Source organism: Larimichthys crocea, chromosome XIII (assembly GCF_000972845.2).
Source record: "Larimichthys crocea isolate SSNF chromosome XIII, L_crocea_2.0, whole genome shotgun sequence".
Taxonomy (NCBI): domain Eukaryota; kingdom Metazoa; phylum Chordata; class Actinopteri; family Sciaenidae; genus Larimichthys; species Larimichthys crocea.
The window spans coordinates 38,411,560-38,427,852 of NC_040023.1; the positions used below are offsets into that span (position 1 = coordinate 38,411,560).

General features: G+C 37.7%; 2 protein-coding genes across 2 annotated transcripts; one reads left to right on the top strand and one right to left on the bottom strand.

Moving 5' to 3' along the window:
* The first annotated feature begins 8,136 nt into the window (after nt 1-8,136).
* LOC104922047 (interleukin-6) lies at nt 8,137-10,677 on the top strand. The gene is made up of 5 exons (XM_010734753.3): nt 8,137-8,274; nt 8,362-8,555; nt 8,685-8,780; nt 8,869-9,006; nt 9,792-10,677. The coding sequence occupies exons 1-5, from the start codon at nt 8,259-8,261 to the stop codon at nt 10,023-10,025; spliced, it is 678 nt and encodes a 225-aa protein (XP_010733055.2). The 5' UTR covers nt 8,137-8,258; the 3' UTR covers nt 10,026-10,677.
* Nucleotides 10,678-11,821: 1,144 nt separating this feature from the next.
* Nucleotides 11,822-16,165, bottom strand: tomm7 (translocase of outer mitochondrial membrane 7 homolog (yeast)). Its single transcript, XM_010734754.3, has 3 exons — nt 15,967-16,165; nt 13,363-13,411; nt 11,822-12,201 (listed from the first exon to the last, which is right to left on the bottom strand). The coding sequence occupies exons 1-3, from the start codon at nt 16,067-16,069 to the stop codon at nt 12,186-12,188; spliced, it is 168 nt and encodes a 55-aa protein (XP_010733056.1). The 5' UTR covers nt 16,070-16,165; the 3' UTR covers nt 11,822-12,185.
* Nucleotides 16,166-16,293: the final 128 nt, after the last annotated feature.

Consider the following 16,293-nt stretch of genomic DNA (forward strand, 5'->3'; position numbering starts at 1 on the left):
AGATAAAAAGACAGGAAAGGAGAAACTGAGAGCAGACAAGAAGATGGAACCGAACCAGAGGGGAAAGAAAAGTGTCATATTAAAATAAACTAGAAACTATAACACAATATGACAGATAAGGTCATATATAAAAGAACACAAGGCTCACACCATGAAAGAGCCGACACTGTTATGTGCACTTTTAAGCAACTGCACTGACCTTTAGTGCATGACAGACATTATAAAGATACTACTTTAGACATGCCAGCTAGCTGGTCAGTAGACTGCAATATCTCAAAAAGTATTGGATGGACTGCAATGAAATCTGGTACAAATAGTCATGGCCTCCAGAGGAGGAATCTTAATAATGTCCCGCAGAGCTGCAAGCGTGACTGTAGACTTTTTTTTTTTTTTAACTCCATCCGGATACAACATCCAAAACCAACATGAACATTTGAGTTAAAAAAACAAAGCGTTGGGTACAGGTACAAATCTGGACCAAATATTCTTAAAGATTTGGGAAGTCTTGCTTGATATTAAGTAGTGCAGACTAGGTGTCATCACTCTACACTCTAGGTCTTCATCAACTAGAGTCGATACGCGTTGGTCTGTTTCATTGCCTATGAGCTCAAAAAATAAATGTGTCATATTATTTCTCCTGAAGATGGACTGCTTTGATTTCTTTCCATGGTTATCTGCATCACTTAATATCAAGCAAGACTTCTTGGATCTTGGTTTTTGTACACTCACCTGATCCATCAGTCATCAGAGTCATGCTGAGCTTAATTATGAACATTTCAGCATTTGACATAGGAAATTATACTGTGGGCAACATATGAGATGAGACTCTAAAGCTTTTGCTTCCAGACACATATGGTAACTCTTAATGGACTTCAGGGTGATGCCGATCCATTCCTGCTGAGACAATTAAAAAAACATTAGATGAAAAATACTTCACATTCTCTACAGTAATTCATACATGTACTCATGCATGACTGCTCTACTTGAGTCATATACTCAAACTCAAGTCCAAAGACACACTCACATGTCCACACAGGCCCTGAAGCAATTTCTGTTCAGTGTGAGGGTCATATATTATTACTGTGGTGCGTGGGCAAAGCACAGAACAGACCTCTCCATACTGTTGCTTCAGGATGTCAGAGAGGACTGGATGTACCTCTCATCATAGATGCTGTGTGATTGCCATCTAGCAGTGACCATGGTGAACTGCAGTCCGAACAGAAGACTTTATTCCAACCTCTTTATTGTTTAGTAAATCTTGGATACTCTAGTGATTTCAAAGAAATGTGACAAGGGGAGCAGGCTTTTTAAGATTAGACACTGTAATGCACAAGAGAACATCTGAGAGCAGGTGGGAGAAGAAAGCTTGGAGAGATGAAGCTGCACACATCCTGCAGTTAGAGTCTTTTATCTGTAAAGGTATGTCGAAGGGGCGCACAGTGAGCACAGGAAACAAAAAAAGTACAGTTTTTGGTCCTGTGGGAAACTTTTGTTAAACACTTTGGGATTCAATCCTCCATTTTCACTTTCAACCAGAGAGAAGTACATGCAGCTGTGCATTATTCTAAAATACTAGCACTTTTTACTCTGCAGCCATTACTTTTAACAACAGGATACACCTAAACCTTTCACTTTTCCTCATCTATTCATCTGTCTTTTATACTTTATTGCAAGGGTGCACAAGCAAAATTTCCAGTTGATTGCACAGAATAATGCAAACATACTAATTAGGCAAAGGTAACATAAAAAGGACCCCCCAAAAGATTAATTAATTATTTTAAAATGGAATTAAAGTATTATTTGTATTCACACAAGGGCCAGCTTGTTGTTTTGATCATCTACATAATCATTTAGTCCATCAGCTGGACATCCACTCCATTACTGAATACACGACTGATATAACATGATATAGATCATTTTTCTCTATATGTCTTACTTATGAGTGATTTCCACCTAGTGTATATAAGCTGCTGTGACAAGTGAATTTGGGATCATTAAAGTCTAGCTTATCTTATCTTCTTATATAATTTCTGTATTTGGCTAAAATTGAATTACCAAGACTCAGAACCAGACAGGACACAAAAGTCCCCTGGTTGACTGCATATCAATTGGTTTTGGTAATATATGCAGATTTGTTGGGGGAATTTGCACTGCAGAAAAACAGTACCAAAAGTGGGTCTTACATTATTAGGCAATTGTGTGGCTCTGTCTATATAAATAAAATTAACTTCAGAATTAATTGTCTTGTAGTGGAGCCAACATTCCAAAAATCAAATCTAAGAGTTCTGGTTTCACTGGACTTGATAGGAACTTTAATTTAATGGGGCCATGTTTGTATTTGGCTATTGCAGGCAATATCAATGAGCTGGACTGTTTTATGGTAATCTTAGAATTTCAGGATTTTTACATCATTTTGGTGAAGTACGCTGATTTGTCAGGTTTTGCCAGGGTCACTGCATTAGCCAAAAACAAACATTCCCATCTGGTTATTATTATAAAGGGTTTCTCAACCAAATTCCTAGAAAACAGACAGAATATACTGTATGTATACGTATATTGAGTGTCACTTGTTTTGTACACACCATCACACACTGTACTATTGTGTGGCACTGCATACAAAAGAACACATATAGAGCATATAGGTGGTAGTAAACTGGATATACTAGAAAATACACACAGATACAGGCATATGTGATGTACGTTTACATACAAGTCAATACATTATGTGCAAGCCATATCTTGACAGATGAAAAGGATGCAAACACTGGAATAAAAATGACCCTGTGAGGACAAAACGACCGCTGTAACATACACACTCACCTTGGCAATGTCTCAATTTCTGTGGTATAATTAACACGACTGGAAAAGTGAACTGAATTTCCTTGAATTTGAGTTTCATTGATAATGAAAGAACAAAAAGAGGATCTGACCAATTTAGATACTGATACTTTGATACTTTGGGCAACTATTAAAAAAAAAATTGCAGTTTGACCCCCCTCCGAGTCCAAGAAATTCAGCAGAAGCATGAGAGGAACAAAAACACAAACTGTAGGTCAGGAGGAAACTAGCTGACAATGGACTGGTACAAACATGCTGATTAATGTGTCTAAGAATCTGGTGAGCATCTGTGCTCCACTGAACATGAAGGAAGTTAGAACAGTTCACTGGATTATGTTAAGGTTTTAAGTCATGTGAGCTATACATTTCACATGTTTTAAGTATGAGTGATTCATGATAGTCATGGGAGTGTCCCAGCAATCGGGTGAGTGTTTCTGCAGGGAGACTATTTGGGCTTGTGCCCTTTGATCCTGAATTCATTTGTCTACTGAAGAAACTTGAAAAGGGAGAAATGAATGAGCATTTCAAACTGACACTGAGAGACACTGACTTCTCTCCTCGAGACACAGAGCAGCTATATGTTTGCAGCTCGGCTATATGATTACTCTGGTAACAGAGGTTAGAGGGCATGACTGTCTCCTAGACATGGAAACCTTTGTAATCAGATAACAATGTCGGACCACCACTAAGGGTAAACATATTTCCTTGTTTTCAGACTAATGAGTCAGATTCAAAAACTGTTCTCTATATTCTGAAGATGTTAACTTACTGACCTTCAGATGATGTGATAATTTGAGGTCTTACTGGTTTCAGTGCTTCACTGACATCTTTAGATGTGTCATTTTGTAGTTGGTCTGGAGCTTTTGATTATTTCACATGATCATCAATAACAGGAGTTTATTCAAGAGTTGGGAAATTGCTATCTGCCGAAGAAGCTGCGTTTGATGTTACCCAAAGCTGAGCAGCTACTAAATGGACTTTAAACTTGTTTTCTGTATTTCTTTTTAAATCCATGATTATGTGAAATTATGTGTTACATTTCTTTTGTTTTAATCATAATTTCATCAAAATAGCAGAGAAGATTCATTTCTTTATGCACTTTCTTAGCACAGTAATGTAAACATGCAGTAAATCATAATGTGCATTCACTCCAAGCTGCTTAGTGCCTTTTTTTAAGCCCCCTTTTTTAAAATTCAAAGTAGCAAAACAGAGAAGTAAAGTTCAAACTTTCCATACACACACACACACACACACACACACACACACACACACACACACACACACACACACACACACACACACACTAGACAAATGAGTGACAAAAGTCACTTTCAAATCTTTTTTAGAAAGAATAGACCAGAGACCAGATTTGTCTTCAGCAAATGGACTTTGGTCAGAAAAAAAAAAAAAAAAAAAAAAAAAAAAAAATGTGGCTGCTGCTCAGCTTACCAGACCAGAGAACTGAGAACAATATTCACACATGAATTCAATTCATGAATACATCTCAATAAATTAAAGGTTTGGAATTGGAGTAAATGTATTAGACAAAACTGTGAATATCCGAAAAGCAAACTGAAAGGGTTTGTTGATACCTCTGGTGAAGAGAAGAATCTCCAGATCGGCATTTCCCATGAACCTTGTAACCACTGAGCTATTCTAATGTCTCAAATTGACCACTAAAAGTACTGAAACACTCCAAGATCACAACATCTTCCATAGTACAGTATCAGTTAGTATGCGGACTGCTCCTTTTCCTGAGTTCTCCAGTTTGATTCCCCCATGAGTAATCCCAACAGACAGAGGGAAAGTTACATATCAAAATAGTAACAGGGGGATTATAAAATAATTAACATTTTCATTACAAAGCATCTCACAGAGCCTGTGGTGTAAGGCACCAATGATGCAATGCTGAACTGAATGGAAACAAGGCAAACTTTCAGTTATAACATAACTGAAAGTTTTAGAGCTGCTTATTAAGCTGAAGTCTTTTGTACTCACTTTCTTTTGATCCTCTTTCAAGTTATTATATTAAAAACAAGTTACTCATGTGTACTTATGTGAAGCACTAAGCTTGTAGGTCATAGCTTGTCATATTTTGGCCAAGTAAAAGTAATGACTGTCATATCCCAGCCAAGTTTTGCAGAATGATGACACATAGACATACTTTTTATAATGAAAGCTGAACTCATAGAGGCCGTACAGCAAAAGTTGCATGACAGAGTCTTAATCACATTACATATTAACACCGGAAATGAAAATCTTACATCTGTAATGAAAACAAGAAATACTCCTACTGTACTTGTACTAAAATGGAAGAAACACAGAGGAATCCTCCTCCTTTGCCCCAATTAAGGAAGCTGCTACGACAAGAGAAAATCAGTTGGTTCACAAATGCCAAATTTTACAACTAAAAAGGAAGAAGTGAGTAAATGCACATACATTGTTCTGGTAATTCCTATGTATATGTGTCACTTCTGGAATACACAACAACAATTGGTCCCATCCTACTGGAAAGAAACAGGGTTTAAACGGGAATGAACACATTGACGACGTCTATTACACAGAAAGAAGAGAATTCCAGGAAAGGGAGGTAGGGTCACATACTTATTGGACAAATTTGACCTGATGATGGCATTGGATAAAAACATTCAGAGATCACCAATTGGTCCACTGTGAACCTTGCATTTCTGTACAAAAATTCATGGATCCAATCCATTACATAGTTGTTGAGATATTTAAGTCTAGACCAAAGTGGTGGACAGACTGACCAAGTGACAGGCCAACATTGATACTGTTAGCATGGCTTGAAAAAAAAACACAATCTCGGAAATATTTTGGTTGATACAGGGACTGTGGAATATTACAAAGTTATCAACATTTAGAAACGTGTCTGACAAAATGTCCAGTAACTGAGACACAGGACTTTTTAGTGAGAGGAAGCATTTATATGGGAGGAATCTTAGTGGGATTAGAATTGTGCCTTGTGGTGTCCCAGCATTTACTTTGGTCTGTCTGAAGAAAACATAACAAAAGAACCAAATCCAAAATGCCAATTTTGAAAACAATCTCATATTACAATAAACTCAGAGGTTGCTAACAGCTCAGTTGAATAGTTAGAAAGCAGGTGACCATAAATCTGTGTTTTGAATAAAATATGTTATTAGTTTTCGAGACTAAGGTTTAAGGAGAGGCTATATCATAGCTGTTTGAAAACACCAGGAACTATGTAGAAATGCAAAATGATATGATTTTATATGAATGAGGATTACAAGATGACTATATAAAATATAAAAGTCAGGTAACTTGCAATATTTGGTTGTGCTTAATCATAAGTTGAGAAAGTTCTGTTAAGTTGGATTGGATAGATCACATTTCACAATATGGCCAACTATCTGGAATAGCTGAAATTGCAATTGTATTGCACGTAACTGAGAATGTCAGTCTAATACAATAACATAAAGTGCTATTTTGTATTTTTTCAATAGATCTCTGTGGTGTTTTATGGACTCATGAGCAAGAACCTAACATATCTTTGGAGGTAGCTTCACTATCAAGGCAGCAAGACAAAACTAATTCCCTGACAAACTCCAACATTATGAGAAAATATCTAATATCAAAGTTTTTATTCTTTTGGACGTTACATGAATCAGTTCAGTAGACAAGGCGTATTCTAATGATAACAGACAACTTGATAACTCGCATTTCTTCTGAACCCGATGTGATTCAGCAGAACAGTAAATGTTTCCATGTTTGCTCATCACTCTCTCTGTGGATTTTTCAGAGACAGATTTTTTTTTTATAGTTAGTCTTTGTGAGGCTGACATATTCTGACAAACCCCATATCCTGGACGCTTTCCATAATTTAACTTGATCGTGTCACTTGTTCGATCCCCCGCTTGATAAATATATAATTCAAAGTGAAACTCTTTCTGGTAAAAAGTGTAGTCTTTAAATCCAAGATTACTCAGGCCACTTTAGTCATATTTTTCAGATTGACAAACCTCAGTATGTAAAATGTGTATAGCCCCTTTAAAACAAGTAAAAACCTTAAGAAAATGAATAGTAACAGGAGTGCCCCAGTAGGTGGTGTCCCTGGAGGCATTCACCAGCCCTCATCCAATCTTAGGACATGGCATGTAAAATCCTATTCCAGTCAATCTACTTGAGTGGATGGTTAAAAGTAAAAAGCCTTCAATAAACAGGGGTTATTATGAAATGCACTGACATCTGTGTCACCCTGGGGAAAGCCAGTGTGCTAATAAGTTGAAAGGACTGCCTGAACTCACAGTAGAAAATTACAAATGGGTAATATTATTGGATTATTTTAATCATTTTATATGACAAAGTTAAGTATAAGACATCGGTATTAAATTGGAACCATAATCGGACCACTAACGGGCTGAAAACCAAGTAGCTGCCAGGAACCCTGACAGGCCCTATGAAAGATTAACATATTTCTGACTCACAGCTAAACATTGTTATCAATACTGAGATATGATCTTACAGAATGTGGGATGACGATATGGACATAAATGATCCACCTCATTGTTTTATCACTTCAAATGCTCTGAACAGACCAAAGATAAACTTCATCATTTAGTTTCATGACTAATATTGGAAGCGGAAGATGACACATCAGAAAACAGGCGTTAATTAGACTTAATTATAGAAACACATTCCTTACTGTAGATACATTAGCAGAATAATAATAAAAAAAAACCTCTTTGATGATGATAGCTATTGATCATTTCAGCTGGTCATGTGGGAAAGAATTTCTTATCTTATCTTACATTACACGGGTGGCTAATATAGAAACGAGTTATGTAAATACTGCAGAAAGCCGAGAGACAAACTAACCCCTGTGTGTAATTAAAATCAAGAGCCCACCATAAATTTGACTTCTTGTCATCATTGTATCTATACTCATTTTATCATCACAACCATGCAAATGAATGGTTTTGCGTGGATTTTCCCTTTAAATTATTGGGCTTAAAATATCAGAGGGATTTTTTTTTTTACACAATCAGCCTATGTCTATTTGAAACGTTTGTGCGTGTGTGTGTGTGTGTGTGTGTGTGTGTGTGTGTGTGTGTGTTAGGAGTTGGGGCTTATTTATTCTTAAAATAATCATTTTAACTTTATCTTCATTTTAAATATAAATGAGGATAAAGTTCCCGCTGCTTCCTCTGGTCATTTTGAAGATGGACACTCCTCGCCATCTTCATCAAAATGAATCACGGATGCTGGACCGGATGCTTGACGTTTGATTCCGGGCCTGTCGTAGAGAGGTATTGGGAAATCCCTCCAGTCTGAAGAATATAAAATGAAAGCTCATCGCAAAGAACAACAACTCCTTCTGACTCCTGACAGAACCTCAGCATCAGTGGAAACTCAAGTCAAGTGCTTCCCAGCAGCGAAACATGCCATCTAAACTCAGTAAGTAATTTATAGCCTGTGGTTGCGCAAGTTTCCTGCGTTTTCTTACTTCTCTTCATTCATGCTTTTTTTCCCCCACACCTACAGACGCGTACTTGCTCTCTGCAGTGATGCTGGTCGCTCTGACGCGGCGCGCTCTTGGTGCGCCCACCGCGCTCACCGAAAGCCCGGCAGGTGACCCCTCAGGTGATGAGGCTCAGGAGGAGGTGGAGGGGAATCCTTCAGACGCGGTAAAGGCATGGATATATGCTGTTAGCACCCTCAGTCGCCATGAGCAAGAGGTAAGGATTTCACTTTTTTTTTTTTCTCACAAAAGTTGAGTTAAATGAGATTTAAAGTTGGAGCTTGCTGACTGGTGTCTCATTCTCTGAGCATGTGTAAAGTAAACTGACCTTTCCTTTTCTTATCAGTTTGAAGCTGAATTTCACCATTTCCATAAATATAACATTCTGGATCAGTACACCATTACCTGGCTTCCAAAAGACTGCCCTTCCAGCTACAACAAGGTAGTGTGCCTCCTCTTTTGTCATCCTGTCCCACAGTTTAAAAGTAGAAACTGATTATTTGACATTGAGTTTTATTTCCTCTCTCCAGGAGGCTTGTCTTCAATGGTTGGCCAAGGGCCTGTTCACTTACACAGCTGTTCTCAAGTATGTGGCGAAGGAGTACCCCAACCAAAGGATCCTCACAGTGGCGGAGCGGGACAATCTGATCCAACATATCAAAGACAAGGTGGGTCTGAGATGCTGCATACTTGTCTTTCTGGCTAATAGTTGCTGGTCTTTGTGTCAGCCCTCCTAATGCCTTCATGTAATTCTTCTCATCGGGCTGATTTTTTTTATTAAATCCAGTGGTGGAAGAAGTATTAAGATCCTTCACTTTAATAAAAAATAACAAAGCCACACTGTAAAAATACTCTGTTGTGTAAAAGGGTTGCCTCCTGTTACTGTTACATGATTCCATTGATGCTAATGCATCAATGTGTAAGTTACATTTTATTTCATTTGACCTACTTTGTGTGCTGTCAGGTAGTTAAACAATATTTTATGATCTTTAGTAATAAGTAATTTGTAATCATAGATGTTTCCTTCAGTAGTGCAGTGAAAGTGGCACAAAATACCATGGTGTTTGTTGTGTAGATTTAGTGTTCAGGTGAAATGAACACCAGGAGACACTGCTAGGAACTTTCCTCTGCTTACTTCTGTATCACAACAACAGGTGTAACTGCAATAATCTTCCGGGTTACAACTCAAACAAACAGAACCCAGTAGGGCTTGTGCCTCACTACATTACAAATACCAATGTAGAATACCTCAAAGTTTTAGTTAAACACAATACTTGAGTATATTTACTCAAGTAAATTCCCTACATTTCCCTTCTACCACTGTTATAGCTCATTACATATGCTACTTTAAATTTATTTTGCATATGTCATTTATGTCCTAATATAAATAGCTTGCATGGCATCCTAGGTTTGCTATTTAGTCATAAATCACCACTCACTTCTGCCACCACAGATGAGGCACCCTGAACACGTCACAGCACTGACCAGAGGTCAGGAGGAGCAGCTGCTGAGGAACATCGACACACCCACTATTTACAACAGAAAGATGACTGCGCACAGCATCCTGTACATGTTCCGCCACTTCCTCATCGGCGGCCAGAGGCAGTTCAGAAAATGGGAGCAGCCCAGAAGGAGTCTGACCAACAAGGGTATAACACCGGTGACTTACCAAATGTTAAAAAGCTAAAAAAAAAAAAAGTTTGAAGGGATACCTCAGTGTTGTTGAGGGACCAATCATGTGTGCACAGAGTGCACATACTGCAATCTATGATTGTAGAAATGTTAAAAACCTCAGGGCTGCATAAGGCAACTATTGGATAACTTATTTAATCTATTTATACGTGGTTATTTATCAGGTATGGGGAAATCCATAGCTGTAGTTTTCTTGCACTAAAAAATTGCAATTCATATTTTATACCACTTTGATTTTATTGCTGATTCATTTCTAGAATGTGATGATATTACTTGAGCAGCATTGTTACTTTAAAAAAAAAAAAAAATTATCGGTTACAAACAAGAACTATATCATCTATTTTTTTAAACAAAGTTTATATATTTAAAGAACTGTTATTTATAGACTGGTATTAATATTAATGAACTGAATTTGATGTTAATTTAACTTAATTGTCAGTTTGTGTTTGGAAGATACTGTGCACATGCAGAAATAAACATTTGCATAGATAAGAAACGTCTTTCTTCATTCCCACTCATTTCATAACGGCGCAGGGTTGTTGTATATCTACAAAACACTTTCAGATTTTAATCAGTTTCCTCATGTATGCATGCCCGATGGAGGAAGGAAAATGTGATGAAGAAAAAACAGATAAAATGTCTTATGAGCAGTAATCTATGAATCATTATTTCCGTTATTTTACTGAATCTTGTTTCCAAACTTTAAAACATGGACTTGGCTTCACTTAAACATACATCAATCAATCATATTCTGAATTTTGTTGTCTTTAACCAAATTCTATAATGAAGACACAGTTTTGGTTTTAACATTAGAAGTGTATCAGCTTGACTCACGGTCAGTGGTGAAGAATTTAGATCTTTTACTTAAGTACGTATACCACATTGTAAAAATACTAGTAAAAGTGGGCCTTTCATATATATATATTACAGAGACAAATACATATAGATAATATATATAATACATTAATAATATATATATATATATAGATATATATATATATATATATATATATGATATATATAGATATATAGATATATATATAATATATATATATATATATTTATTTATTTATTTTTTTTACCCCATTTGCATCTGCTGCGGTTTCTCCTTCAGGCTAGAAAAGATCAGCTGAGGTGAAGGGGTTACAATCAGCATTACTTTATTTGATACGACTGAAGAATGACGGGGAAGAGCGGGGCTAACATGCAGCTAACATGCAGCTAACAAGGGCCAAAGGTAGGGGTCGAACCCTGGGATGCTGCGGCCTATTGACTGTAATAAGTAATAATCATCTAATATATCATAATAGATGATTATTACTCTTAAATTAATAAAAGCAGGATTTTCCTGCTGTGGGTGGCTGAAGTGGAGCTCATTTTGAATGGAGCCGTAACTAATAATAATTTCCATTATGGATTAATTTTCTCCATTAATTGATAATCTGGTTTGTAAAAAGTGAAAAAATCTTTCCAAGGTTACACCATCACAATGCTCGCTGTGTCCAACTTAAGTCCACACCTCAAAAATTATTAAATACTTAAGAAAAGCATCAAATGCTTTTGAGAAGCTAGAACATGAAATATTTACATGGGGAAAAAAAGGTTATTAAAATGGATGTTATGAAGATTAATTTATAACAAAACATATTTAGTACGCTCTCTTTGTTTTTGTGCAAAAAACTCAATCTAATCCAACTACATCCCTAGACGCCACATTAGCACAGTACCCACTTAGTAAATGTACTTAGTTACATTACAGCACTGCTTCTGGTAATAAAAACAAGAGTAACATTCATTTTGTGAATTTATTTTCAGAAATATTAAATTACAAAAAAAAAGAGGAAAAACATGGAATGGATGGTATATCCAAACATTGGTGTCACACAGATAGTCCAGTCAAGACTGCATGTTGTCTTGCTTGTTAATCCAAATATCTTCTATCCATGTGGCTGACACTCTCCCCACATGTACTCGACATGTGACAGTAAACAGTATTGCCATAGATAACATTCATTCATTACTTCTTGGGCACTGGACAGTATGACTTATGACAAGGAAAGTGAAAATAATATCCTTTTCCTGGATTTCCAATGACGGGTGGGTCATATGGTCTTCATGAGAAGAGGGGAGGGGACTGGCTGTGTGAGGATGTTTCTTAGCCCCATAGCAAGCTAGAGGAAAGAAAAATAAAGGTTTAACTAGACTCCTAAAATACACGTTAGGCTTACAGAGATCAAGTACATTTCCAGTTAGTAATTCTAAAAAGTATTAAATTCACTTTATCTAGCAACCACAGATAAAAAAATAGTTAACATCGACATGAATGGATGTTCAGGATTTATGTCTGAAGCTCAAAGGAGAACCGCTCATCCAAACAACCTCACACTCGACAATAGTTGACATGTTTGAGTTTAACCTTCGGTACAATTGTAAAATCTCTTACCTTTTCTGTCTCAATTTCTTTATCTGTTCTTGAATGTACTGTAGCAAGCGACAGAGAGAGCGAGCTGTACCCAGCATGCCATTTGGAAGCATAAAAGTTCATAGGAAGCGCATGTCAATACACTACACAGTGTGTACTTCTGGCTGTTGAAACGCTCTACTAATAAATAGGTCTCAAGAGCTTGCACACAATACTGCACTTCCTCTGGACCTCAGCAATAAGCCGGCTAAGTGTTGATCGGATGAACGGTTATCGAGAAAAATAACTTTGCCTTTTTGTTAGATGTTTCAACAAAAAGAGGACGTGTGAACCCTTAGTTTAGCAGAATGTAATTCCTTCAATACGAAGGGATATTCAAAGAGATGAACTTCCTGGAGGATATCTTATGACGCACTGTGTGACTGTATAAACACTGTTTTAAAAAGCAGGTTTATGCCCCCATTGACGTGATTACAAGGCTCACTGTAGTTGTGTCTCAGCTAGAGTAACCGATGGCTCTGGATTGCGAGGGAGAGTGGGATGATGACTGGATTGTAGGATAGCCAGCGATCTTTTGTAATTGATTTAATTTCTCATAATAAAAAAATAGCAAACATCTTGATAAGAGGCTAAGGAGCAGATTAATTTTCAATCCCAAATTCTAGAAAATAATTACTAAAATTTGACGTCAAGATGTCAAATAATATTTTTTTTTCCATTGTTGCTTACAGTTATCAAAATGACTTGTATGACTAGTTGACATTCAGCCAAACAGTGTGATGACTAAAGGAAATCTATCCCCATGGTGAATAGGTGTGAGAATAACTTTTCACACCATCCTCTTTGCCGCTTCTGAAGTCACGCATATGATTCGACAGGAAGCACAAATCTCAAACAAACATGCACTTACCTCAGGACTGTGGGTTCAGGCATTCCTGGATCTGCTCCTCGTTTGAAACCTGCAAATAAAAAAAACATAAAGAAGAATTCAAAATATGCTGGTATGCATTTGAGAAGTGGCGGCGAAAACAGAATGTAGTTCATCCAAAAAATGTTTACAACAACCAGCAGTAAAATACATTTTTCCTGTGAAATGCCTGTGCGAGATCACAGTTTATCAGCAGATTACAGTGTAAAACACCCTAATTTCGTCAAACTGTAGATTGCATCAGAGTACTGGCATCCGCAGAGGTCTTGCAGATCTAAGTTTTGTGGAATACAGTAAAAAGGGCTTGTGTAAATACATGTGAAACGTAGTGAGAGGGACATCTGATTCATTGCCGCCTCCTCCTCTCACACTCACACACACACACACAGACACGTAGAGAAAGTAACATTTTCCATTCATTTCCCCAATACTTTTTCTTATTTCCTTCACGGGTTATGGACTAGGCCACAGATTATGCAACTGATTCTTAAGAGAAAGACAAGAGATTCCTCGAAGACTAAAGGCCTCAGATTACGCCTCTCTGCAACTGATTATTTTTAAGTTTTTGGATTTATCAATTGAGTGTTTAGAGAGTGTGTGTGTGTGTAATATGAAAACATTGGCGATAGGCATATATATATATATATGCCTATCGCCAATGTTTTCAGAGCCGGAGGTGTCTGATCAACAGTTATGACACTCACAAAGAGTTCATTTTAACAAAAGAGATAGTACAAATCTTTAACTCTTCACATCAGAAGTGTTAAAGCCTACAAAGGTTTGACATTTTTACTTAAAATAACAGACTTTTGATATTGATTAACAGTCATAATTGACTAGTTGTTTAAACATTCAGATCACGGCTGCCTAATATACGCATTCAGGTGGTCGTAACACGAGAGCAACAAATGTGACGCAAGAGAGAGAAATGCATGGGGTGGAAAAAAAAAAAAAAAAAAGGACTAAATGAGTAAAACGAGAGGGAAGAAAGTATGACATCAGCACTGGTCTTTCCGAAATGCTGAAGTCAGAGAAGATTCACTCACTGAGGGCAACTCCACCAGCCGTGAGTCTTAACTTCCCCATTTCTACTCTGAACCACAAGCAGGCATTTTAGTGCCCCAAACATGCCACAGATATTTTGCATTAAAATACACAAGTGCACAGGAACGTCATGAACTGAACTACACTGCTCAACAATAAAAGCTGCCAGGCCGTCAGCTGCTGCTTGGGCCCTAAATTAGATAACACAATCGCCTTTGTAAAAGGAGAACAGATGAAAAGCGACCAGTCACTTCTCGCTGGATATATATTTTTTGCGAAGGGATCTGTGAAGAACATGACAGCAGCTGCAATACTGCTACTTTGTATACACGGACACACAACACAACACATACAGGATACAAGTATCAGATAAAACACTTTGAGGTACAAACAACTGTGTTCAGTTACTGTAACAAAGTGTTTAAACATTCTGTCATGTCACATTTTAATTAGTAAGGTGATGAAACTGTATGGTATCTTAATGTCTCTCTCTCAGACCTGGTCAGGCAGGGTATTGGTTGAAGATGCAGTCACATACATACAGTCTGTAAACATACATGTCTCATTAATTACTAATTACTAACTAAACTTCTTCCCTGGAGTTTCTGTGCTCTGTCGTCCAGCAGGTTCTCGTGGATCGTGGCTGCTGCTGTGATCCTGCACGACGTCCACTACACATATCACCACTGTCATTATTGTTGCCATATCTCCATCACAGTTTATAGTGAGTTGATCAGGGTTCCCACACCTTTTTCATGAACAAATTCAAGCACTTTTCAAGCACCTTCAAGCACCAGTTTTTCCATTTTTCCAGCACCTTTAAATAGGTAGCCTACTAGTTGTGTTTGCCATGATGGTCATGGGAAGCGCAGCGGTGCCACTGTATGGCATAATAATATGGGTCTAATTAGCATTATTTCATATGGTGGTAGATTGACTGTTTTGATTTTTAACTAATTGTGAATTGGCTTGTATTCTCAGCTTGTGAGCGGTGTATTGTGTAACTACCATAGCGCAATAACAGTGACAAATAGACATCACACAAATTTCAAGCATTTTCAAGCACTTCACAAAAAATTCAAGCATTTTCACAACCTGGAAAACACTGAATTGAAATTCAAGCATTTTCAAGCACTTCACAAGAAATTCAAGCATTTTCACAACCTTGAAAACACTGAATTGAAATTCAAGCATTTTCAAGGAATTCAAGCACCCGTGGGAACCCTGCCACTGTCATTATTGTTGCCATATCTCCATCACAGTTTATAGTGAGTTGATGATTTGCTGCCGCTGTGTCTCTCTATCTCTATCACAGGTTCCACTGCTACTGTAACCAATGTTTATCATTCATTGTAATTCATTGTCACATATAAAGGGTGTCCATTAATGGCTATATTAGTTCAAACTTATTTTTTACATCACTCCCACCGGAGGAAGATTATATAGTGCCTCATAGCTAAGTGCTAAGCTAAGTGGCTAACGTCAGCGAGCCATGCTTCCTCAGCCCACCCCGCTCCCCGCTGCTCCTGTTCGGATACTGACCGAGGTACAGCACGGTTGGGATGAAACCCCATCGGATGACAAACTGTCCGCACTGGAACAGCTGCTGCAGCCGCTGTTTGGTCTCTTTGCTCATTTTAGCCATGTGTTTTTATCCCGAACAGCGAGGAGGAGGAGGATGCTGCTGCCACCGCCGCTGCTGCTGCCAAGGACACGGGTAAGAGGAAGTGACGTGCCCGGCTGTGAGCCCATGTTTGTTGTCCATCTATCGTGTAGCGCCACCTCGTGGACAGACGTGTCACCGCTGGTCAAGGTCAACACAGGTGATACCGGTGATACTGATTAAGGTTTCGTTCCATTCAGCGTGCT

Bases quoted from the DNA above. Each gene is read 5' to 3' on its own strand.
- LOC104922047 (XM_010734753.3), top strand. The intron at 8,556-8,684 runs GTAAGGATTTCA...TTTTCTTATCAG, and splicing joins TCAGTCGCCATGAGCAAGAG to TTTGAAGCTGAATTTCACCA. The intron at 8,781-8,868 runs GTAGTGTGCCTC...TCCTCTCTCCAG, and splicing joins GCCCTTCCAGCTACAACAAG to GAGGCTTGTCTTCAATGGTT.
- tomm7 (XM_010734754.3), bottom strand. From the start codon at position 16,069: ATGGCTAAAATGAGCAAAGAGACCAAACAGCGGCTGCAGCAGCTGTTC. The intron at 13,412-15,966 runs GTCAGTATCCGA...TTTTATTTGCAG, and splicing joins CCCAACCGTGCTGTACCTCG to GTTTCAAACGAGGAGCAGAT.